Source organism: Hibiscus syriacus, unplaced genomic scaffold (assembly GCF_006381635.1).
Source record: "Hibiscus syriacus cultivar Baekdansim isolate YM2019G1 unplaced genomic scaffold, ASM638163v2 tig00110858_pilon, whole genome shotgun sequence".
Classification (NCBI taxonomy): Eukaryota; Viridiplantae; Streptophyta; class Magnoliopsida; order Malvales; family Malvaceae; genus Hibiscus; species Hibiscus syriacus.
Window position 1 is genome coordinate 1,814,716 of NW_024062890.1, and position 27,055 is coordinate 1,841,770.

At 33.8% G+C, this 27,055-nt stretch overlaps 1 protein-coding gene and 1 pseudogene across 1 annotated transcript; one reads left to right on the forward strand and one right to left on the reverse strand.

The window, feature by feature from the left end:
• The first annotated feature begins 4,169 nt into the window (after window positions 1-4,169).
• Window positions 4,170-7,046, forward strand: LOC120143569 (fructokinase-1-like). Its single transcript, XM_039157876.1, has 5 exons — window positions 4,170-4,595; window positions 4,699-4,949; window positions 5,052-5,343; window positions 5,901-6,053; window positions 6,354-7,046. Exons 1-5 carry the CDS (start codon window positions 4,227-4,229, stop codon window positions 6,738-6,740), a joined length of 1,452 nt encoding a protein of 483 aa, XP_039013807.1. The 5' UTR covers window positions 4,170-4,226; the 3' UTR covers window positions 6,741-7,046.
• Window positions 7,047-7,186: 140 nt separating this feature from the next.
• On the reverse strand, window positions 7,187-11,401 carry LOC120143625 (annotated as a pseudogene).
• Window positions 11,402-27,055: the final 15,654 nt, after the last annotated feature.

A 27,055-nucleotide genomic window follows, 5' to 3' on the forward strand; every position in this document is an offset into this window, starting at 1 on the left:
TGACTATTCAATTAATTAATATATCTCTAAGACAATCAAATTTAATACTTTATTATACACCTCTCTTGAGGGGCCACGGCCCATTAGTCTTAAAAGAGTTCCGCACCGCAGTATCGCACCCACAATTGGAGGGGTGGAGTCAATAATGAACGAATCGACACTGATGCTCTGCAGCTATTCAACAATGGGAAGAAAACGGTGCAAAAGTTAATATCCTACCATGACTCTGGTTAGACTTTCTCTTTCTTTCTTTCCTTTCCTTTATTGGTTTGTAGCCATTTCCATACAATGCCATGATCCTTGTTTAATATTTTTCAATATGATCCGATTATTATCCTACGATGGTTAGTTTCTCAATTTTTATAAAATAAGAAGGTTAGATTGCGGGTATGTTAGATCCTATTGGAAGCCTATTTGGTTAATTACATTTCATGAAAAATGTCGAATAACACCTGTAATGGGTTAAACAGGGGATATTACCTCATCTCACATCAATGAAGCTTTCGGTGAAAATATTTGGTTCCAAAATAAAATGTTGGGGTTAAAGTGTTTTTTTTAAAAGGAGTCAAAATGATATTATTATCAAACGTTATGAGTATTTTGTTGTATTATGTCCACTAACTAACGTTAATTTTTATTCAACTAATGATTTTCATAAAGTAAATCATTTTGACCTAAAATGAAATATTAAATATTAAAATATTTAAAAATGGGTCAAAGTGATTATTCGGACAAACATTAAGTGTGAATTTTGATATTATATCTTTCTAAAACGTGTGATGATGAAAACAAATTATGAGATAATACTTTAACAAAATTTTAATTTAAAATTTAAGTATTTTAGATATGATATTTTGAATTGAAATATATATTTAAATGATATATATTTTTTAATATTACAGTGTATGATATATATTAATTTAAAATATGATAAAAATATAAGAATAGTTTTTTTAAAAAATAAATTTGTAATGAGTGTACTTATATCACGAAAATATCTAAAATTTGAAATATATTTTATCTAATAAATTGACATATTAAAATTTTAAATAATTTATTAATTATATATTTATATCTTTGATAGAAATTATAAAAAAATATCACAAGATAACAAATGAATGTTGAAAATATAATTTTATTTCTAAAAAAAAATTTAAATGTAAAATTATTTTTTTATATAATAATTGGTACCATATCTATTAATCAACTAATCTAGATCGGGTATTACAGAGGCAATGACAATCCACCCAACCTAGTTTGTTCCATTCTCAAAACATTATGATTTAAGCTCCTAACCTTACTTAAGGGATCCAGTGCTTTATATCACTAGATCATCTGGTTATTGATTATAAAATTAAATTTTTTATATCAATTAAAAATATTTTTAATTATATATTTTTTAAAAGAGTATCTATTTAATACTGTCATTTAAATTAATTGTTGATATTTAATTTATTGATTAATTAATTGAATTTTGTAAAGATATATTACGACAAAGTTCTTCTAACTTAGTTTAAAATTATTTATTAATTAGGGTAAAGTATAATAATGGTCATTGAACTTTTCTAAAGCTTTCATTTAGGTCCCCAAAATTTAAAATTTGTAATACAATCCTCTAACATTTAGTCCATTTCAATATGATCCCCGACCGTTACACTGCTGTTAGTTCGTTTACAATATGGTCACTAAACTTTTCAGGTACTTGCATTTAGGTCCCCCAACTTTTAAAACTTGCAACACATTCCTCAATTTCATTCTAAACCCTAAATTCTAAAATACTTTAATTTAGGGTTTAAAATATAATTAAATTATTTTGGAATTTGGGATTTAGAATGTAATTGAAGTGTTTTGGAATTTTGAACATGAATTTGCTATTTGACAGTGTTTACTTCAATATAAATTTGAGGTTTATTGCATGCACATCCAACAATTATCGCACTTTGAACATGAAAAGTGCATCTATCACATTTATTGTATAAATCGTTGAAGTAAAAGTAACAAGGCCAATTTGTCTTGTTCGTAGCTGTCGCACTTTGGTATGACAATCCAATAGGTTTGGATGAAATTTGAGCATGCACATCCAACAACTGTGAAAATAGTAAAGAGTTTTAGTTCATAGGACTACAACATACTTCCAAGCAATAACTAAAATAAACCAAGAATATCAATTAATAACTCATTCAAAATGAGGACTTAATAAATAAAGGGAAAAATGTTCGGTCATAGTCACTCCAAAAGCTAAGGCGTTAAATGGGTTGTTTAAGATAAACATTGGATACCAAATACAACATTACCAGTTGCAAATGCATTATTGGCCTACCCTTTTAACATATGATTGCTTCTAATGCTCCATGTTTAATGTTCCTCAATAGCCAAACATGATGAGAATCTAAAGCAGATAGCGGAACTAAAATCACAGGACCCCATAATTCTTGTAAATTCATGGCATGTCAGTAATAAAAGACATTGTAAAACATAGAGGACACTACAACAAACATATATATGCCAGAAATGAAGGTGCAAATGTGCAATGACTAGGCAACATATCAAGTAGCTGTTCTAAATATACTACCCTGTCATGATGTCTTTCGAGTTGTGTGCATTCAGAATTGTCTTATAAAACTATAATTCAATACAGATTCAATTGTAAAATTTCCAAAACATGTAAAAAATTCAATTTGTTCACGATATATCAGTCACATAATCAACATGAACTTATTAAAAATCCAATTTGTTCACGATATATTAGTCTCTCGGATTGAGCCTGGCAATTTCACTATGTCGATACTCACAATCAATTCTCTGATTTAAAGAAAAACCGAACAACAAGATCAAAAAAAATTAGCCTAGGAACCTCTTTCACTTATATTCTGATGGACTAAATTTCATAATGAGTACTAAAAGTTTTGATTAAGAAGAATGAAAGAAAATTAGATGGTTTTAGTTCAAAACTAACACTGAATATCCAGATCCTTGACATGCAGTTCCAGAAACATAAAAATTTCAACAAAAAATACACAATGCGAGCTAAAAATAGGAAAGTGCGAAAGAGGAAAAGCTTACTTCTGGATAGCCCAAAAGAAAAAATAAATACCTTCTTGCAAGTGAGGGGAGATGCTAAGAAATAAACGCAATCGGTGTTGCATTCCAGCAATTCTTCCTCTATTTTTTCTTTGTAAATAAAAAGCTGAAAGACAGAGTATTACTTGGGTTTACAATTTTACATGGCGGAAAATTGAAGAACAAAAACCAAACGAGAGTGCATGTGAACGAAAGAGACTGAGAGGTGAATTTGTTGTTTGGGATTTCATTATATTTGATCATCTGTTTGAAAATCTTTAACCGCAAGGATTAAACGAAGAAATTATTATATGCCATTTATACAAAATAATTATAGCTTTGTGGGTGACTTTTAACAAAGATACTTAGTTCATCTTAGTAGTATTTGTCAACCCTACATTTCTAACCACATTTTTTTCTCACAAGCATTTCATCGAACATCTATGCTTCACCTGAGATGATCTGTATCTAACATTACACCTTGAATCGATGATGGTCCCGATAGTCCCTTGGTCGGGTCTTCTCTCAATGGACCCTTATTCAAGTCAACATCTCCAAATAATTCAAAGTTAGATTAGAATTTCTCATGCATCCCCGGCTGAAAAGTTACGCATGAAATGAGAAGAGAGAAGCAAAAAAGGAAATTTGAGATCAAAAAGGAATTTAGGGTTTAGAATGAAATTGATTACTATGTTGCAAGTTTTAAAAGTCAGGGGATCTAAATGCAAGCGCCTGAAAAGTTTAGTGACCATATTGTAAACGTACTAACGATAGTGTAACGGTCGGACCATATTGCAAACGGATAAAGTTGAAGGACTGTATTGCAAGTTTAAAAGTTAAGAGACCTATATGAAAACTTTAGAAATGTTCAGTGATCATTACTATACTTTACCCTATTAATTAAAAAGTGTTTTTAAGTCTTAAAATACTTTTCAAGGCAACAATAAAAATGAGAAGTAGATAAACGTCAACGTAAACGTCAACGTAAACGTCAACCGAAGAATTTCCTCCTTTCCCTTTTATAAACTAATCCTTCTCCATTGAAGCTTTGTTCTCCATTGCCATTTTGAAGTTCACTAATCTTATCATTCTTCATTCAACCTCCCTCGTTTAATTTCCCTCACTCTTCTTCTTCTTCTTTGACTTTTTTTTTAATACTCAGCTGAATGCATCATCAATCCATAGCCTTAAAACCCCTCCAATTCCCTTTCCCGCCCCACCTTCACCCTCCTGACACTATCCCTTATCGCCGCCGTTTTCCCATCATTTCCTTTCCCCTCCATCAAAACACCACCACTTACTCTCCCTGTTCTGCCGCCAGCTTCCGGAGTTTCCATATCCCAGTTTCCAATCACCCCCCTCGCTCTCTCCCATCCTCTAACGCCATCAAACACGCCGCCGTCAAAACCGTCGATGTCGCAACTCTCGGCAACCTCTGTGTTGATATTGTCCTCAATGTTCCCAAATTGCCCCCGTCATCTCCAGGCCCACGCGAAGCCTTCATGGAACAGTTGTCATCTTCTCCTCCCGATAAGGTAAAAAAAGGAACTCTTTTCAAAATGGAATTTTTTCCAATTCATCAAGTTACTTTTATGGAGAAATTACTAATTTTTAATCTATGGGTTTTTCGAGTTCTAGCGATATTGGGAAGCGGGTGGAAACTGTAATACGGCTATAGCAGCTGCGAGGTTGGGACTCAATTGTCTTTCAATAGGTTATGTCGGTAATGACATTTATGGAAAGTTTCTTCTAGATGTGCTTCGTGATGAAGGAATTGGTATGGTTGTAATGAGTGAAGAAACTGATTTTGTCAATAGTCCTGGTCGTTCTTATGAAACTCTCTTATGTTGGGTGCTTGTTGATCCTTTACAAAAACATGATTTTTGCAGGTAAATAGAAGCATGTCTTTTCTCTGTTTAGCTACATAGGTCGTCAATTTTGTTTGAGAAAAGGGTTGCTGAATTTTTTTCTGTTTCTTTCCTTTTCATTAGTCCAGTAGATTTTTGTGAGGAACCTGCTTTTAGCTGGATGAGTACACTTTCTGAAGAAGTAAAGAGGGGTATTAAGCAGTCGAGGATCCTTTTTTGTAATGGTTATGCTTTTGACGAGCTTTCCCCTGCTTTGATATCCTCAGCTGTGGATTGTGCAATTGAAGCTGGTACATCAGTGTTTTTTGATCCCGGGCCGTGTGGGAAGAGTCTTTTAGGTGGAACTGTGGAAGAGCAAAATGCAGTTAGGCATTTGTTGAGGATGAGTGATGTCCTTCTTCTAACATCTGATGAGGTTTGTTGCATTGCTTTTCATAGAATCAATGAACACTTCATTCCATTTTTCCTTCTCTTTTCGAATTGTGCTTCTGTATCAATGCCAGACGCCATTCTATCACATTTTGATGTCATTGTAATTATTTTGATATCCCATGTCGTCCTTCAATATGACTTGCATTGCTACAATTTTATTTTTGTTGTATAGGAGGCACCTCCTTCAATCTGAACCTCTTAGGCCTCCATGCTATTATACGTGTTTTAATTCACGCCTCAATCAATTCAACTCTCTTCTAATCGCTGGGAATGATTAGTCCATTTGTGATCAGTTCCTTAGATGAACCATTAGTTGTGGAATTTGTATCATCTGTCTGAGACAAAAGTATTGAGTTCTTGCTCTCTGCCTCTCTCTCTCTCTATATATGTGTGTGTGTGTATGTTATATATTGTTGATATGTAGTGATATTGTAAACATTGTTTGGCCTTCTATAGCATTTGATGTTTTCCTAATTTCCTATCTCCTAGATCTACCAGCTGTTTACCTAATTACCTATACTTGCATTTAATGAATTTCAGGCCGAATCATTGACTGGCATAGTGAACCCCATACTAGCAGGGGAAGAATTGCTAAGTAAAGGAGTCCGCACCAAATGGGTGGTAGTGAAGATGGGTCCTAAGGGTTCAATTCTGATAACTCAGACAAGTATTTCTTGTGCATCAGCATTTAAGGTGAGTTATAGTCTTAGCTCCATTGTCTATTCAAAAGCATAACGGGTTACTGCACATTATAACTCATGGATACTGTAAGGTATAACTTACAAAAGTTTTAGATACGTATGGAATATCTGTAGTTTTTTCTCAGTAATCTAGACCATGCAATTTTAACATGCCTATTTGTTCTCGAAATATGATGTCGGCTGTCTGGAAGTTTTCATACTATGTTATGTGAAGAAGTTAGAGGTTCTATCTGACTATTCTTTTGAATTTGGTCAATCTAACTTTTCTAGATTATTTCGAAAATTTGATCAGGTGAAAGTCATGGACACCGTTGGCTGTGGAGATAGTTTTGTTGCAGCAATTGCATTTGGTTTTATACATAATTTTCCTTTGGTTACAACATTAGGATTTGCGAATGCTGTGGGTGCTGCTACTGCCATGGGTTGTGGCGCCGGTAGGAATGTAGCAACATTGAAGCAAGTTGTAGAACTCATGGAAGCACATGACCTGAACGAGGATGATGGTTTTTGGAAGGAGCTACTTGGTGAACATTTGGAATCAGAAGAGGTTACTTTTCTGACAAAAATGGTTTTAAATGGAGGCAATGGCAGAATGAATCGTGTTGCATTCCGAAAGGCGGTTTCTGAATTGCTGCCCAAGCTAAAATCTTGTCAATTGGAGGGAACACTGTCACATTGATTGACTTGCAACAGGCGTTCAGCAATGGTGCAAAAAGTACATAGCAAGTCCATATATGAATTCAACAGGCATTTTAGTAGTTACTAGATCTTCAGTGAGTTTATGAACACTTTTTTTGGCGACAGTCGGTCATACTTTGATAGATTCGTGCAGTGGCTGAAAGAAGCTTTTGCATAGCTATATAAAATTAAAAAGATGTTCACTTTGTTTATGTATTTTTATAATTATTTGTTTTGATTTTGTAACTTGAAAGATAGCGTCCCCCAATATGTATCAGAATATCAGTTGTCTCATGCTTTCATGTGATTGTTGTGCAATCTTTAACAAATCTTTAAAAAGAAAAGGATTTTGCAGTATTAGAATCTTTAAAACTTGTGATTTTGCAAATAATCCCATTTCTTCTGATATACCAATAATAATTTCCCTTAACCGTATATGTATTAGTTAGAATTAGAGATGTAGAAGTCAGACAATATTCACAAATTTATCCTAGAATTCAATAAACCAATAAAGGGATGTGGGCCTCCTGGACTGAGGAACAAATTCACTCAACATGATCAAGTGCAAACTGGGACTACAGAACTTACGATCCTAAAGAAATCTGGTGCAACCTCAATAACCATAATCAGTGCCATAGACTGAACCGTAGTCTATGACAGTTACACGGCAGACATGACCACTGGCATCGAACGATGCATATAGAGGAGCATGTACAGGATAAGGACTATACTCCTCACTGATTGATCCGCCTGGTGGGCTCTGCATTGCACTGGCAGCTTCAGCAATAAAGTTCTGAGTCATTCAAGAAAAGAGAGATGCGTAAGATGCATGAATATATCGGTTATCACAACTGAATGTTTTGTAGTCAAATAAAAAATTTCAATGTCCATTGTTAATATTCTAGGGAAAAGTTGAAAAGAGAAAAAAACTTGTGAAGGAATGCAAGTCAACAGTAGAGTTAGTCAAACGAGTACCTGTATCAACTGCTCAGCAGCTTGTACTTCAGAGGAAGAACCAGAAATTTCAAGTCATATCCCCAGGCACGTCTCTTGTTTCGTGTATAGCTATAGCAGCCCCACTGACACGGCGCATATAACTTATATTTGCACCAGATGTCCCAATTCCAGCATTTGCATATGATAAAGGAATTTGCTATCCAGTATACATGATAAGCACAAGTCAGTAATAAAATTCTAGAATTTCTATCATTTGACTACTACATTACGTAAATAAGTAAAAAGAAATATAGGCAACAAATAACTATTAATGTGGAGAGAAAAGCAGCTAAGACTAAGGATTCATATATCAGCAACTTCTGTTAAACAGCATTGAAAGCAAAAAGGTTAAGGGCATTTTCACAAGTTAGCTAATATTTAAGATATTTTTACATCCACAGCAGCAATGAATTGGTGCAAACTTCTATCCGGCCATTTTCAAGGGGCATTGAAAGACACAAGTTGTGTTTGCACTATTAAAAGTTTATAACGTTTAAGCATTTGTAACTTAAAATCATTTCCAATAATGCTAAAGCAAGAGCTTTAGCCCAACAATTGATACAAGTTTCCCACAACTTAAGAAGGATAGACGGTTAAACATGAAGACAGAAGACTGCACCTTTGTCATTACTGACTGTTTGGCCAGCACATTTGATGAATGACCTTCCATAGAAGCATGCTTTCCATATACTAGTGGGCCCTGATAAGAATTCTCGAAATGCAAAAGCAGATCATGAGGTTCATAACCATCGTCAAATGGAGATTCAATTTCCATATATTGTGGCTTAGAACCAACATGAGCTCCATTATCAGCATGTGTTAGAAAACCATGCAGATGGTGCTGGGATTGGAGCATGGCCATATTCTGATTGGCTCTCACATTTTGCATCTGCATCTAACAAGAAGCAGAACTTTAATTAATAATACACACTGTTGATAGCCGTAAATATTGTGCAATTTTATTTCCATGAATCATACATCCATGTATAATAAGTTGAATAACAACTATTCAGAGTAGATTGTTCAACTGGTGCAAGCACAAAGAACTCACATGTAATGCTATATCTCTGAACAAAAAATGGACAAACTGAGGTCATCCACAGCCAAATTTAAGAAAGCTCACGCAGGCACCAATATCTGCAAGGCTGGCTTGCCCAAGCGGGCTTTCCTAAGGGGTTTGCAATGACTAATTTGGGCAATGCTAAAGGCAATACCAACTATTCGAGCCAAAGTATTCTTCATGAGAATAAATTACAGACCCTAGTTCCAAAAACGTGTTGTAAACTTATAATGTCATATAACTTAAGCCCTAGACAAGGATGATATTTGACATTAGAACCTCCAAGACAAATAGGTGGCAGGAACTGGTCAACTAAAGCATCAGGAGCAAAAGGCTTACTTCCACTTCAAATACCCCAAAATGCTGTGGTGAACCAAGAATTTCCGGCGATGGCTTTCAATTAGCTCAACTGCAGCATGTACACATGTGGGCTCACCCACTATCTCCACAACATATCATCTTTCAAAGAAAAAACTGGCAAATGTTCTGTTGGAAATTATTCAACAGCATAAGAGTAGTAACATCCAAGCAGGTATCTAAGCATCTAACATCCTAGAAATCAACATAATTTTCATAAGTACCTCCTCCAAGAACTCAAATAATGCAATTAGAAGCATCTTGAATAGACTTTATAATACAGCCCTGTCTGCCAATCGAGCTTCCTGCCTGAGTATCTGCCACTAGAAGCCGTGTGATAACTCTGACACTTGCATCTGCCGTAGTATGATCATAATTACTGTCTAGACCAAGAATACGTCTATGAATCCTCAACAAGGCATCCATGGATGAAGGAATAGGGGCATCAGGCTCTTCTTTAGCAGAAACCATGACCTTATGCGAACAAAAAGAGTAAACCATTAAGTTACAAATTGACATTCATCCACTAAGTAGAGATAATCCATGGACCTTTAAATTAGAAAACAAAGACTTTATATTGGCAATATTGATTAATCTTCAAAGTCAATCCTTCACAAACAAAATTAAACTAATAACATTGAGAGCTTTAAAATTAAAATAAGCCTATTTTTGTCAATAATAATATAACTGCAACAATTTTTTTTCCTACTGGTTATTGGAATTCAAATCAATAAAATAAGGAAACCAGCATAATCATTGCAACTTATATAGGTGGATGAAAACATGTACAATCCTATCATTCAACTTACAGAAAAGAGCCAAGTAAGAAGAGTATGTCTTAGCAATGAAAGAATGATTGCGGAATCATGGGAAATCAAATAACGAATTCAAACCTACTAAATGTAGAATGTAATCAATAATAGCGAGAAGGAATGCCACATGCAAACGAACTCAATTCAAAGCATTATAAAAGGTTATTTTCATATTTTTATAATAAGTTTCTATCTTATACGTGTAAAATATAACTGAGCCCATCAACATGTTTGTAAGTTAATTTTTTTTGCGTAATTGACATAAATCTCCAAAGCATTAATTACAAATTTACAATTACTAAGTTCTTGACTAAGAACCCTGCTACTAAACAAAACCCTCTGCACAAGCAAACAAAATAGAAAAGGATAAGCATTTTTAAATGCAATTCAAAAGGCGAAAAGGATTGGCACATATTCACAACACCAACCTTTAGCTAACATATTGTAGATGTCAGTCTGTAGAATATAAAATAAATTGAATAGCTTTGACAATTTAGGGGTTTTTCTTCTTGCAAAGAATTTGAAACTGCCTGGCAAGACAACAATTGCTCAAGTTATGAAGTTACCAGAACAGTGCAAATCTTCTTGGAACCAAGGCCTGGAAAAGGCATTTTTATTTGTTAAATCAAATGAACTGTTTAGCACTTGCAAGGCTCAATATCAACCCAGTATATCCCTGCAATCTTGAGCTTCGAACTTCTGGTTTGAAATCACTTTGGTCATTGGTTTGGTTCCTAAGATTTGTGGAGGACCTGCAAACATTCATTTTGGCTATATTAATATGCTTTTAAGCTTCATGTTTTCTTTTGTTTTGAGTTGACAATTTGACATTACTTGGTTATTGTTCTTAAAACTCTTCACGTCTCTTTCAAGAAGTTGCGTTTAGTTCTCAGTAATGTCCCATCTATAAGTGGTCAAACTTCAAACCGTTATCTCGATAATGAGAATGGAAACTGATAATTTATTGTTTGCAAAACATAAGAACGCAAGAAAAATAACTGGAACAATTTATCATGGTGTTGCAATTTAAGTTTGATAATATTAGTTTTTGAATTCCAATAGCTTATAAAGATTCAACAGGTAAAGAGTTATGAGCTACTGGGTCCTTAATACTGAAAAGTGAAAACAACAAGAGAAAGAGAGATAAGCAATGGATTATACACTTTAAGAGACAACACACAAGGTAAAACAACCGAATGAAGCAAATAAAAGCAAAAAAAATCATAATGTAGGATTAAACAATGCGAATGAAGCTTCAAAAAGAGGACTCACAGCTCTTTCAGAGGAAGCAGGAGGGGCATCGAGAATCTTAATCCGAGCCCTTGATTCGTCGGAAAATTTCCTGATGAACTCTCCTTTGCGGCCGATGATACTACCTACCTTCTGGGCGGGAACCAACATTCTGAAAACGATAACACCAGGCCATCCAGGCCACTTCTTTTCACCATCTTCTCCGCCAAATATTCTGGCGCGTCACTTGCATTAGGATATTCATAACTTTCTCCTTCCATTTCCCACTTTTTAATTTTTTTTGGATAAGTTATTTTTTTTATGGGCTAAACAAGCGAGCAAAATACAATTAATTTATATAAACATTAATTCGATAAATTTTAGGGTGTATTTGGAAAACCACCTAATAATTAGATTTAAATATAATTAATTTTTTAATCTATTGGAAACGTACGCATATAATAAATATTTTATCATAAATATTTTACGTAATTATCTAAATATAAAATTAATATCAACATTCTCTTTTATCATTAAAATCAATTGATACATTCAAAAAATAAATTTTTTACAATTATAAAATAGGGTTTAAATAAATATAATTTTATAATAATAAAAAGCCATTATTCTGTAATGTACCAAAAACTATAGTGAATGTTTTTGCACATATGTTAGGAATCGTAAAAGATTTTTTTTTTTTTTACAAACGTATAATTTCAAGAATATGTGTTTAAGTTTTCTATTTATTAATCGATTTACATAACTTGGGCGATTAAGAAGCATACATAAAAAATTTTTCCGCTGAAATTATTTCAATTCAATAAATTGGAAATGTAATAACATTAAATTTACATACATTTCAATATAATACTTTTTATTACTGAAATCGCTCTTTAAATTCTACAATCAATTAAGTTAATATACAAACATTAAGCTTAACCTCGAAACTAACGAGGAAATGTTCGATAGCTATATATCTAGAATAATAAGCATTTATCCCCTATATAATTTTATCATATCTCAATAAGCAAGTTAACATCCAACTCATACGGTTGTCAATTTTTTAACATAAAACGACAAGTATGGAATATATAAATAGTCGAGTGATGATTTTGTAACTTTTAAAAGTTAGAAGACTCAACAAAATACTGTCCTATAATTGGAAGATCATTTTATAACTTTTAATAGTCAAAAGAACTAACAAAGTAACTTGTTATAGTCAGAGAACCATTCATATACTTTACCTTAAATTTAAATTGTTAGTGGAAGAAGTCAAAGCTATGAAAGAAAAGAGTAAGATTATTTTATAACTTTTAATAGTTAAAATATCTAACACAACAACATCTTATAGTCAGAGAATCATTTATGTATTTTACCCTAAATTTAAATTGTTAGCGAAAGAAGTCAAAGCTATGAAAGATGATAGGTTATTTAGACGATGATAATTTGTTGATATATTATTTTCACGATAGTGTTATTAGACCTACTCTGATATGATATAGCAAATTGAGAAAAGAACAAATTAAGTAATAGGTTGATTTGACAAACGTTTTTTGAGACAATATCGGAATGTCATGATAATGGAAGAGAGATGCTATATTCCAAGAGTTTTTGTTTTGACATTTAAGGCTAACATATTTTTATATGGTAAGAAATGAATAATATACATTTATGATAGCTGATACACATTCATATTTTGGAACCTAATGAAAGACAACTTTATTCTGCATACATGGTAGTATTCTTCGGAACAACACAATGGGGTCCCAAAATGACATCAAAATTGTCCACATACACTTAAACTCATAATGGAAGTTTTTCTCCACAGTTACCATATTTCTGGGCCAAGAAGATTCTTCAAATTTTCTTACTGTTTATCTCTTACATTGGAAATTTTGGACACTGACCAATATCCACATGAGTCCTTACATGTATCTCATAATTCTTTTTACTCTTAGATCGCCTTTGCTTTCTTATCTAATTCATCCTCATCCTTGTAGTTCACAGTTCTTTTTGATGTTCCACCGCGTAAGTTATATATATATATATTCTACCTGCCTGCTTCTTCTACTTACCATCTTTGTTTTTTTTATTTCTCTTGGACGTCTATAACATGAACTGTTGTGGGAATGTTGTCTGGATCGAAGCCATTCATCTGAATCATGTCTTTTGAATGATTTCGGACCAGGCTTTATTCCCCTTAACTTGGTTTTAGAGATAATATATATTCTCAGCTTCATTGTCCCAAGGAATCAAATTTGCATATCTCTTCATTTGCTGCAGGCAGTAAGTAGAGTTGGAATCAAGAAATCCTAAGCCAATGGATCAGGGAAGCCAGAATTCAGAAACCTAGAATTATAACAGGTGAAAAGTAAGGGTAGAGTTCGTATCCTGGTTTTCTTCTTGTTTTATTATTTTTTCCTAGACAGCTTTCTCTATTCTATATTTAAAATCGAACGGAATTGTGGTCATAAACAAGGTAAAATTTTATCTGAATCTCTATTTAACAGACATCGAGTTCATTACTTAACATAGATTGAAACTTCAAACTTCAACGTAGAGAGAGTAGAGAAATGCAAAGGAGAAGTGTAGGCAGTTAGGTAAGGTAGGTGTTGTTGGGAAATTAAACGAGTAATTTCCCTATAACTAGATTAGTGAGAATGCGAAATAAAAACGAATAATAATACCCGAAATTGATAACGTAGTTCGGCCAATTATGCCTACATCTGCAGACTGTTGCAGATCTTTTACTAAAGGAAGAAAATTTACAAGTGTCTACAAAAAACACTCACAACTCATAACCCAATTACACCATGAAAATTGCTCTCAAGAAAAACTCTAATTTCTCTAGTATTGGGAGAGAGCTAGAATGATTTGGGATGGTTTTGAAACTAAATGAGTTAGGATATTTATAGTTAAAGTTTTAGGACTAATCGTGCAAATACTCTAAAGTACAGAGACTAAATAAATAATTTTCCCATACCATTTTTTCAACCAAATCATACTGCCAATTTTCAAAATTGTTGCTGCCAACTTATTGGTGTAATTACTGCCAACTATCAATGCAACTTTCGGTGCATTATTCAAAACCAATTTTCAACAATCTCCCACTTAAAGACTGATTTTAATATGTCTTCACACCTCGATCAATGCAGCATATTTCTGGTCTTGTTACTCTAGCATGCCAACTGAAGCTGAACACAACTTCAGTTTGTCCGTAGTCAGCGTCTTTGTTGACATGTCTATCAGATTTTGAGCTCCACTAATCTTTTCAAGTTTCAAAATCCCATCTTCCAGAAGAGACCGGATAAAATGATATCGAAATTGTATGTGCTTTGTCCTGGAATGAAAAGACTGATTCTTCGCTAGATGGATAATACTTTGACTGTCGCAATACAAACATTGTTTTCTTGTTTCTTGCCTAACTCTTCCAAGAAACTTTGGAGCCAAACCATCTCCTTGTTGGCTTCCATAACAACGACATATTCTACTTCAGTTGTGGAGATAACAACTATCTTCTGTAGTTGAGAAACCCAACTCACTGCGGTATCTCCTAGAGTATAGACATACCCTGTAGTGCTTCTTCTGATTTCAACATTTCCGGGTATGTCAGCATCTACATAGCCTGTTAATATCGTTTATCCACCTTTGAAACAAAGTGCTTTGTCTGTGGTACCCCGTAGATATCTGAGGATCTATTTGACTGCTTCCTAGTGTACCTTGCCCGGATTATTCATGTACCTGCTAACAGCTCCCATTGCTTGAGCAATATCTGGTCTAGTACAAACCATGGCATACATCAGACTTCCAATTGATGAGGCATACGACATCTTCACCATGTGTGCACGTTCTTCTTCCGTCTTTGGTGACTGTTCTTTGGAGAGTCTAAAATAAACACCTAAAGGTGTACTTATTGGTTTAGCATCTTGTATGTTGAACCTGAAGAGTACTTTGTTGATATAATCAGCATGTGATAACATCATAGTCCCCAACTTTGTGTCTCTCTTAATCCTCATCCCAAGAATTTGCTTTACAGCTCCCAGATTTTTCATTTCAAACTGCTTCGACAATTTTTGCTTCAAGTTTATAATCTCTTGCATGTCTGAGCCTGCAACGAGCATGCCATCAACGTACAACAATAAAATAATGAAGCTGTTGTCAAACTTCTTGATGTAGCAACAATGATCTGCTTGGCATATGGTAAAACCACTTCTACCCATGAAGCTATCGAACTTCTTGTACCACTGTCTAGGAGCTTGTTTTAAACCATACAAGCTCTTTTTTAACCTGCATACCAGGTTTTTCTTGTCTGCCTCTATGAAGCCTTCTGGCTATTTCATATTGTTGAAAACATTTTTGATATTTCGATATAACAAATTAAGTTAAATGAATTTTAAGATTTTACAAATGATTTTACAAATGATTTTACAAATTTATATTCGATTCAATTAACCGAATATCAAATTATTACTCTAAGTTTTTCAAGATCAATTTTAATCCTTACTAAATGTGTAAAATTGTGATTTGTACTTAAACTATTTTTGAATCATTTTTCACAAAGTATTTTGAACCAAAAACAAGCCTTAAATCAATTATTCAAAGGCATGCACCGATGCATCAGTCCATGCATCGATGCATCAATGAATTAATTGAACATCGAATGCATTCCATGCACCGATGCACTCTCCATGCATCGATGCACTCTGAATACTTTCAAAACATCGAATGCATTTGATGCATCGATGCACAAGCCATGCATCGATGCACCAGGCTATTTTTCAAACATCGAATGCATTTCATGCATCGATGCACACTTGGTGTACCGATGCATCAAGTGTTCCAACGGTCAAAATATTTGAATTTTACACTGATGCACCGATGCATCCTCCATTATGCATCGATGCATGAGACGCTCCACCCAGAAAATTAATTGTTTTCACACAATAACGGCTCTATTGACTCCACTAATTATCACCAACGTTCAGAATTGATTCAAGGAGTATTTAAACAAGTTTAGAAGCCATCGATCAACAACAAGAAACATCAAGCAACTAGAATCAAGAGAGAATCAAAGAGAAAGCATCAAACCTCAAGTTTGAGCATTTCAAGCCTATTTTTCATCCAATATTCATTTGCTTTCAAGAACACTTTTGTACTCAATTGTATTTATCTTTGAGTGTTCTTTTCTTTGTTCTAGAATTGTGCAAACATCTTACCTTGTGAGGTTTTCTTGTAAGTTTGCAAATTTGTAATCTTCTCTTTGGGAAAAAGAGTGTTCTCAAGAGTTGGGGTATACTCTTGAGGGATTTTGTAAGGTTATCTCTTTGGCCTCAAAAGAAAGAACAAATTAGTGAATTTGTTGGAAAATCCTTAGTGTGGATAGCTAAGGTAGTGGACGTAGACTTTGTTTGAGAAAGTCGAACCACTATAAATCGCTGTGCAATTACTTTCAATTTTCTGCAAAAGCTTCCACGAAATTTTTAATTGCCAATTCACCCCCCTCTTGGCCGATTCCGTCGATCGATTAACTCAACAATTGGTATCAGAGCCTCACTCATTTAAAGGTTTAATCACCTCTTGAGTAGATCCGGGAAGAGTTAAATCGATAAAGATGGCGTCCACTTCCGGTTCATTCTCCATGGAAGAATACAGACCAATTGACGTGCCTCCTTACTTCAATGGAACAGATTATCGTCGTTGGAAGAGGTGTATGATGATATTCATCAAATATTTTGATATGGAAGCTTGGATGATAATCAAGAAAGGATATTCCTCTCCTACTAAGAAGGCAAAGAAGTGGAGTGTTCAAGAACGGAATGAAGCTCAACAAAACTCAAAGGCTATGCACATATTGTGTTGTGCAATTGATCCTAATGTATATAAAGGAGTTTCTTCTTGTTCAAGTGCCAAGGAAATGTGGGAAAAGCTTGAGGAGATCTATAGAGACGAGGAAAAAGAAGAACCAATAAAAATGATGTCTCTATTAGCTCTCACAGAGCCAAAGGTATCTTCTAACTCAAATAGATTAAATTCAAAATCCTTTAGTGAGTTACAAGATGCTTATAATAAATTGTTTTCGGAGTTTGAGACCATGAACTCCAAATACAATAAATTGATTTCTAGATTTATAGCTAAAAATGAGTTTATTTTGAAAGCTAAAACAGACTTGGAAAATCAAAATGAAATGTTGAAAAAGGAGTTAGAGCTTTCAAAAATAAAATCTGAAAACTTTGAAAAATAAATTTTCAAATTAAATAACCTTCTTTTAGAAATCAAAATGGATTTTGAAAAACAAAATGAAATGCTGAAGAAGGATTTAGAATTTTCAAAAATGAAGTTTGAAAATATTGAAAGAGAAAATTTCGATTTGAAAGTTAAGCTTGAATGCCTAACAAAAGAAAAAGAAATCATTTCAAATAATTCAATAATGACAATATGCTCACATTGTCATTATCATGGTCATAAGGAACATACTTGTCCTTTAAAGAAAGGAAAACGATTTAAAATTAGACAAGTATGGGTTCCAAAAGGAACAAGAGGGATTGAAACTAATGTTCAAGGATCCAAAGCAATTTGGATACCAAAATCCACCTAAATGTCTTTTTTAGATGTGTGGGAGCAATGGTGATGAAGATGATGATATTCAAGATGCTCTAGCCACATATGAAAAAGGAATGGGTAACCTCTAAACTTAATGTTATTATTTTATTTGGTTGCTCATTTAGTTTGTGCATACATGAGGTTTTAAATGTTGAATAATTTTTGATTTTGCAAAATTGTTTTATTCTCGTGTATGTTGAAAATATTGTTATGATGAACATTTTAAGTTATATTTATTTTTCAGAATTTTAGTTCATCATAATAAAATTTGGTCAAAATTTTAACGTAATTGATATTCATTTTAAACCATTGATATAAATTTTCAAACAATTTGATTTTTGACCTTAAATTTTGTTTTAATGTTTATGCAAGTAATTTCAAAGTTTTAATGATATCTCTCTAAATCGATATCAATCTTTAATGCATAACATCTTTATAAAACTTTATGCATATGCTCTTAATTTTGATAATCAACATTGCATAATGGTTTATATGTGAATGGGTTAAAGCATAATCTTTTGAATAATGAATTTGACAAAAGATACAATGTCTTATTTTCTTTTAAATTAAAAGTTTACAAAATTGATTGACATTGCATCTATTTCGATTATGCTTATTGGTCATAAATAGGAAACATATACATGATGCATTTATATTTTATTTACATGACTATTTTTGTGCCTAGTTGCTAAGGATGAGCATGATAGTTGGTTATGGCATAGGAGACTAGGACATGCTAGTATGAGTGTTTTGCAACGGTTAATTCAAGGAGACTTAGTAAGAGGGTTGCCTAAGCTTAAATTTGATAATGATAAAATCTGTGATGCTTGTGCTAAAGGAAAACAAAAGCGAGTTTCTTTTAAATCTATTAATGATGTATCAACTAGTAGAGTATTACAATTGATCCATTTAGATCTTTTTGGGCCAACTAGAACTACTAGCTTGGGTGGAAAACAATATGCATTTGTCTTGGTAGATGACTATTCTAGATATACTTGGGTTCTATTCTTAAGTACTAAAGATGAAGCATTAGAACATTTCATCACATTTTCAAAAATAATCCAAAATGAAAAAGGTTACTCTATAACTAGTGTTAGGAGTGATCATGGAACTGAATTTGAAAATCTTGGATTTATTGATTTTTGTAATTCTAATGGTATTAGCCACAATTTTTCAGCACCTAGAACTCCTCAACAAAATGGAGTTGTTGAGAGGAAAAATTGAACTTTAGAAGAAATGGCTAGAACCATGCTTTGTGAAAATAATTTGCCAAAATATTTTTGGGCGGAAGCCACAAATACCGCTTGTTATGTTGTAAATCGAGTAATGATTAAGCCAATTTTAAAGAAAACTCCATATGAAATTCTCAAAAAAAAAGCCTAACATTAGCTATTTTCATCCTTTTGGATGTAAATGTTTTGTTTTAAACAACGTAAAGAAAACCTTGGCAAATTTGATGCTAAAAGTGATGAAGGAATTTTTCTGGGTTATTCCTTAAATTCTAAAGCTTATCGTGTATTTAATAAAAGAACTTTAGTTGTAGAAGAGTCTATACATGTTGTTTTCGATGATAATCCCCTTCCGAGGAAGGATTCTTCTGTTAATGATGATGTAGGTATTGTACAAGCAAATGACGTTAGACATGACGTTGGAGAACCATCATCAAAGGAAGAAACGAAAAATGAGGAAACTCATGATCCTCTTGAGAATCCAACCATTGAAGAAAGGGAAGTATCTTATCCAAGAGAGTACAACTATGTCAAGGATGGTAAAATTATAGGTGATCATCAAAAGGGGTAACAACTCGATCTTCTCTTAGAAATATTTGTAATTATGTTGCAGTTATCTCATGCATAGAGCCTAAGAATATTAAAGAAGCATTAAATGATGAACATTGGATTATGGCTATGCAAGAAGAGTTAAATCAATTTGAGAGAAGTAAAGTATGGACATTATTTGAAAGGCCTAGTAATAAATCTACTGTAGGTACTAGATGGGTATTTAGGAATAAGCTTGATGAGAGTGGTAATATAGTGAGAAACAAGGCTAGACTTGTTGCTCAAGGGTATACTCAAGAAGAGGGCATAGACTATGATGAAACATACACTCCCGTTGCTAGGATGGAAGTAATTAGAATGTTATTAGCATTTGCATGTTTCAATGAATTTAAATTATATCAAATGGATGTTAAAAGTGCATTTTTAAATGGTTTTATAAAAGAAGAAGTGTATGTGGAACAACCTCCAGGTTTTGAAGATTCAATTTTTCCGATCATGTTTTGAAATTGACAAAAGCTCTTTATGGTTTAAACAAGCTCCTAGAGCTTGGCATGAAAGATTGTCAAATTTTTTAATTGAAAAGGTTTTTCAAAGGAAAGGTTGACACTACATTGTTTTTAAAGCATAAAGGTAAAGATTTATTAGTAGTTCAAATTTATGTTGATGATATAATATTTGGTTCTACTAATGATGTTCTTTGCCAAGAATTTTCTAAGCTAATGCAAAGTGAGTTTGAGATGAGCATGATGGGGGAGCTCTCATTTTTCTTGGGACTCCAAATCAAGCAAAGAAAAGATGGCATCTTCATTAATCAAGCTAAGTACGTCAAATATATGCTCAAGAAATTTGGATTGGAAAATGGGAAGCCTTATGCCACTCCAATGAGTTCTTCTACAAAGCTTGACTTAGATGAAAGAGGTAAATGTGTTGATGTTAAATTATATAGATCCATGATTGGCTCATTGCTTTATCTAACTGCAAGTAGACCGGACATTATGTTTAGTGTTTGCTTATGTGCTAGATTTCAATCATGTCCTAAGGAATCACATTTACTAACTGTTAAGAGAATCTTTAGATACCTTAAGGACACTCCTAGTTTAGGACTTTGGTATCCTAGAGACTCTAGCTTTAGCTTGCATGCCTTCTCTGATGCGGATTATGGAGGATGCAAAATAGATAGGAAAATCACCTCCGGTACTTGCCAATTCCTTGGAAATATGCTTATTTCTTGGTTTTCAAAGAAACAAAATTGTGTTGCATTATCTACCACTGAAGCGGAATACATTTCAGCCGGTAGTTGTTGTGCACAAGTTTTATGGATGAAATAACAACTTTTTGATTATGGAATTGAAGTAGGAACCATTCCTATCAAGTGTGACAATACTAGTGCTATTTGTCTCACTAAAAATCCCATCCAACACTCTAGAACTAAGCATATTGAAATAAGACATCACTTCATTAGGGACCATGTCACTAAGGAAGATGTAGTTCTAGAATTTGTTGATACTTTGCACCAATTAGCGGATATTTTTACAAAACCCTTAGATAAAGAAAGATTTTGGACACTTAGGAGAGAATTAGGTTTAACTGACCTATCTTCACTTAGTGTTTAAAATATTTTAGCACTTTTAAATAATATTGAAAAATGCTTATAATAATAATTTTTGATTGCATTCTTGCTATTAGTTAGGGGGAGTTTATGATTCTTAATGAAAATTAATTTTATGTTCAATAAAGTTTGAAGATTAATTTGATTGATTGAACATAATAATTTTTGATATATGAGTTGCCATTACCATTAGATCCAAATTATTTAGCATTTTAAGTGTTTAAAACGGATTTTTGACATTTTTGTGCTTCATGCACCGATGCATTTAACAATGCATCGATGCATCCCTTTTAATATGTATCGATGCATCACCATGATGCACCGATGTATGCCTTGAATAGGCATCGATGCATAAGACCATGCACCGATGCATCCGTCGGGTTTTAGGTTTAAAATCCTCATCTTCTTCATTTTTTCTCAAACCCTAAACACTAAAACATACGGCCATTCAACCCCTCTCTCTCCAAAATCTCTATTTTTGCTCAAAATCTTCGGGAAAACATCAGATTCTTCAAGATTTTCATCCTACAAACCTGCTACACTCATTAAATCGCGCAAAACATCTCCTCATTCCCCTCAATCCGAATTTTTCAAGGTATTTTCACAAAAACTCTATTTCATTAAATTTTTGAACTTAGGACTAGTTTAGATTAGTTATAGTTTGAAATAATTATCGGGCATTGGTTATATGATGATTCTAAACTAGTTTTTACAATGAATTTCATCAAAAACGCATAATTTTTCAATTTTTTTTTTGAAATTTCGAATTTAAAAAAAAAATTCGAAAATTACTAATTCAATTGTGTTGTTTTCATGAAAACTATGTGTATTATGATATTAATTTTAAATAGTTTTCAAAACTTTGCCCATTAGGACTTTGTTAGAGAACCTTGAATTATTGAGGACTCATTTGAGTTTTGGGATTAATTGTTGTGCATACATGTGTTTTAAAATTGCAGGTGATATTTCTTTTCCGATTTTCCTTACCATGACTAATCCTAAACGCCCTAGGACATCCTCTAGTCAGTCTCACCAAAATCGTCCTCCCGTTCCTCAACATCCTCCTCCCGATCCTCCGATGGAGTAGACTTACTTGCCATGATTTCTTGTTCTTAAAACTTGGATTTGATTTTTGTGGTTTGATTGATACTTTGAACTTGATTAGTTGTTGGATGCTTGTTTGAGGATGCTTAACCTTATTATATATATTTGGTTTGACATTTTAACGCTTTTTGTTTATTAATTTTGCATCATTAGAAATTTATGACCAAATTATGCCATTTCACATTTTATTATGAATATTGTTTATGAAAACTAATGGCTAATCTCTCTTTTGATTGTGATCTTAGCAGCCTATTATTAATAAATCAATTGGCTAATGTTTTTCAAAATTTTTTTTTAAAAAGTTTTTATAGAGTCTTTTTGATTTAACAAAAAGGGGGAGAAAATTTAAGATGTGCTATAGTAAGGGGGAGTAAGGTTTTCAAAATCGATTTCAAAAATAATTTCTTAAACAAATCTTAAAATTATTCAAATGTTTTGTTATATCAAAAAGGGGGAGATTGTTGAAAACATTTTTGATATTTCGATATAACAAATTAAGTTAAATGAATTTTAAGATTTTACAAATGATTTTACAAATTTATATTCGATTCAATTAACCGAATATCAAATTATTACTCCAAGTTTTTCAAGATCAATTTTAATCCTTACTAAATGTGTAAAATTGTGATTTGTACTTAAACTATTTTTGAATCAATTTTCACAAAGTATTTAGAACCAAAAACAAGCCTTAAATCAATTATTCAAAGGCATGCACCGATGCATCAGTCCATGCATCGATGCATCGATGAATTAATTGAACATCGAATGCATTCCATGCACCGATGCACTCTCCATGCATCAATGCACTCTGAATACTTTCAAAACATCGAATGCATTTGATACATCGATGTACAAGCCATGCATCGATGCACCAAGCTATTTTTCAAACATCGAATGCATTTCATGCATCGATGCACACTTGGTGCACCGATGCATCAAGTGTTCCAACGGTCAAAATATTTGAATTTTACACTGATGCATCCCCCATTATGCATTGATGCATGAGACGCCCCACCCAGAAAATTAATTGTTTTCACACAATAACGGCTCTATTGACTCCACTAATTATCACCAACGTTCAGAATTGATTCAAGGAGTATTTAAACAAGTTTAGAAGCCATTGATCAACAACAAGAAACATCAAGCAACTAGAATCAAGAGAGAATCAAAGAGAAAGCATCAAACCTCAAGTTTGAGCATTTCAAGCCTATTTTTCATCCAATATTCATTTCCTTTCAAGAACACTTTTGTACTCAATTGTATTTATCTTTGAGTGTTCTTTTCTTTGTTCTAGAATTGTGCAAACATCTTACCTTGTGAGGTTTTCTTGTAAGTTTGCAAATTTGTAATCTTCTCTTTGGGTAAAAGAGTGTTCTCAAGAGTTGGGGTATACTCTTGAGGGATTTTGTAAGGTTATCTCTTTGGCCTCAAAAGAAAGAACAAATTAGTGAATTTGTTGGAAAATCCTTAGTGTGGATAGCTAAGGTAGTGGACGTAGACTTTGTTTGAGAAAGTCGAACCACTGTAAATCGCTGTGCAATTACTTTCAATTTTCTGCAAAAGCTTCCACGAAATTTTTAATTGCCAATTCACCCCCCTCTTGGCCGATTCTGTCGATCGATTAACTCAACACATATAGATTTCTTCCTCCAAATCACCATGAAGGAAAGCTATCTTTACATCTAACTGCTCAATATGTATATTTTCTGCAGCTACAATTTTCAACAGTAGTCTGATTGTAGACAACTTCATGACTGGAGAGAAAATTTCATTATAGTCAATACCTTCTTTTTGCTGAAAACCTTTGACAACCAATCTTGCTTTGTAGCGTTTGCTCCCATCGTGCTCTTCTTTGATCCTGTAAACCCACTTGTTATGGAGCGCTTTCTTGTCTGGTGGTAATTCAGCTAATTCTCACGTTTGATTTGACATAAGCGAGTTTATATCATCTTTCATGAAAGACTCCCACTTGATCGAATCCTCCACCTGCATTGTTTCATCATAACACTCTGGTTCACCATTGTCAGTCAGCAACAAGTAGTGAAAAAAAGGTAAATAACGTTGGGTTTGTTTAGGAATTCTGAAGGAGCGTCTCAGTTCTGGTGTACCTGGTTCTTCTTGAACTGATTCAGGACTGATCTGAACATCATTTCCTGAAATCTCCTCAAACTCAGCAAATTCCTTTATTTCAGCTTCGGTATTGGAGCTACTTGATTCTATTGTTGACCTGTCTTTGTACATCACATTCTCATTGAAAATGACATCTCTTCTTCTGATTATCTTTCGATTTTCATAGTCCCAAAACCGGTAACCAAACTCGTCACCACCATAACCAACAAAGATATATTTGTTAGACTTAGCATAAAGTTTACTTCTTTCAACAGAATTTATTTGTACATAAGAAATACAACCAAACACTCTTAAGTGTGAAAGGTTTATTTCTTTTCTGCTCCAAACTTCCTCTGGTATTCTACCATCCAAGGGAACTGAGGGCCCACGGTTGATCGGGTAAGCTGCAGTGTTGATAGCTTCAGCCCATAGCAATTTGGGCAAGCCGACATATATCCTCATGCTTCTGACACGTTAATTCAAAGTTCTGTTCATGCGCTCTGCTACGCCATTCTGTTGCAGTGTCATGAGAACTGTTGTTTCCATCTTGATCCCACTGTTTGTGCAAAATTCTGTGAATCTACTATTTATGTACTCTCCATTATCATACCTCAACCGCTTGACTTTCAAATCAGTCTCATTTTCCACCATGGCCTTTTATTTTCTGAAGGTATCAAAGACTTTGATTTATTCTTCAGAAAATAAACCCATACATTCCTTGTAGAATCATCGATGAAGGAGACATAATATAGTGAGCCTGTAAGAGATAGAACTGTAGATGGTCCCCATACATCAGTATGAACCGACTCTAACTTTTCTGCATTGGGTGTCTTGCCAATCTTTGCAAAACTGACTTTCTTTTGTTTGCCAAAGATGTAATCCTCACATTGTTCGACATCTATACTCTTTAGATCCGGCAGCTTCCTTTTGACAAAAGTGTCTTCATCCCTTTCTCGTTTATATGACTAAGCCTTTGGTGCCATAGGTTTGATTTTCCATCAGCATCTACTACTACAATGATATTCTCCAAGTTTGAGGTTACATAAAGAGTATCAGTTTTCTTACCACGAGTAATGACAAGTGCTCCTTTAGTAATCTCCATTCAAGTTGTCCTACAGAAATCAAATTTCTTTTGAGGTCAGGAATACGTTTAACTCCTTTCAGCTTCCAGGTGGTCTGATTTGGCAACTTTAATCGGATGTCTCCTTTTTCGACGATCTTCAAGGTTTAATCATCAGCTAGATGAACCTTCCCAAAATCACCACTGATATAGTTCTCCATGATTTCTTGGGATGGGATGGCGTAGAAAGATGCCCCTGAATCTAAGATCCATGATTCAATCAGACTGTTGACGCTTAGAATCATGACATCACCTGTTTCCTCTGTCATGTTGGCAGATTCCTGTGCGTCGGTATCTTTCTTCGGTGCTCGGCAATCTCTTTTAAAGTGATCATTCTTGCTGCAATTATAACAGTTAAAATCTTTCTTTCTCGTTATTGATTTTCCCGTTCTAGATTTCAATTTGCCACGATTTGGATTTCTTTCTGAAGTTCTCCCTCTAGACTCCGTGTGCAAGGATGAGGAGCTTGATGTTTCACCTGATTCTCTCTGTTGAATTTCTTCACTTAATACCAGATCACGAACATCGTCGAATTTCAATTTACTGTTTCCCGATGAGCTGGTGACTATTGTGACATTAGCATTCCAAGTGTCTGGTAGAGATGATAAGATAATTAAAGCTCAAACTTCATCATCGAATTCAATTTCCACGAAACTCAACTGGATTGTGATTTTGTTGAGTTCATTTAGGTGTTGAGCCACTGATGCCTCTTCCGCCATCCGCAAATTGAATAATCGCCTCATCAAGTGAACTTTGTTTGAGGCTGATGGCTTCTCATACATACTGGAGAGAGCCGTCATAAGACCCGCCGTGATCTTTTCCTTTGTTATGTTGAAAGCAACATTGCGGGATAACGTCAGTCGGATAACTCCGAGGACTTTTCTATCGAGAAGAGCACAGTCTTCATCCTTCATGCCCTATGGTTGCTTTCCTGAGAGAGGTTGATATAGATTTTTCTGATATAGAAAATCTTTAATCTGCATCTTCCAAAAACCAAAGTTCGCACCATCGAACTTCTCAATTTTCACTTTCCCTTCGTTTACAGTCATCGCTCCCACTCGAATCTGGCTTCTTTTGGATTGTTTCTAACAATTCATGTGAACCACCGTGTATTAGAACACCTCTATCGACAAACTTGTATCGCCGACAAAATTTTACTATTCACGAAATTTACTATTCATGTGAATAGTGACCTCATAGAAAACTGACAAAATTCACCACCAAAAAGGTCTTGATACCAGTTGTTGGGAAATTAAACGAGTAATTTCTCTATAACCATATTAGTGAGAATGTGAAATAAAAAACGGAATAATAATACCCGAAATTGATAACAAAGTTTGGTCAATTATGCTTACGTCTCCAAACTGATGCAGATCTTTTACTAAAGGAAGAAAATTTACAAGTGTTTACAAAAAAACACTAACTACTCACAACCCAATTACACTATGAAAATTGCTCCCAAGAAAAACTCTCTAATTTCTCTAGTATTGGGAGAGGGTTAGAATGATTTGGGATGATTTTGAAACTAAATGAGTTAGGGT

Bases quoted from the DNA above. Each gene is read 5' to 3' on its own strand.
- LOC120143569 (XM_039157876.1), top strand. From the start codon at position 4,227: ATGCATCATCAATCCATAGCCTTAAAACCCCTCCAATTCCCTTTCCCG. The intron at 5,344-5,900 runs GTTTGTTGCATT...AATGAATTTCAG, and splicing joins TTCTTCTAACATCTGATGAG to GCCGAATCATTGACTGGCAT. The intron at 6,054-6,353 runs GTGAGTTATAGT...AAATTTGATCAG, and splicing joins CTTGTGCATCAGCATTTAAG to GTGAAAGTCATGGACACCGT.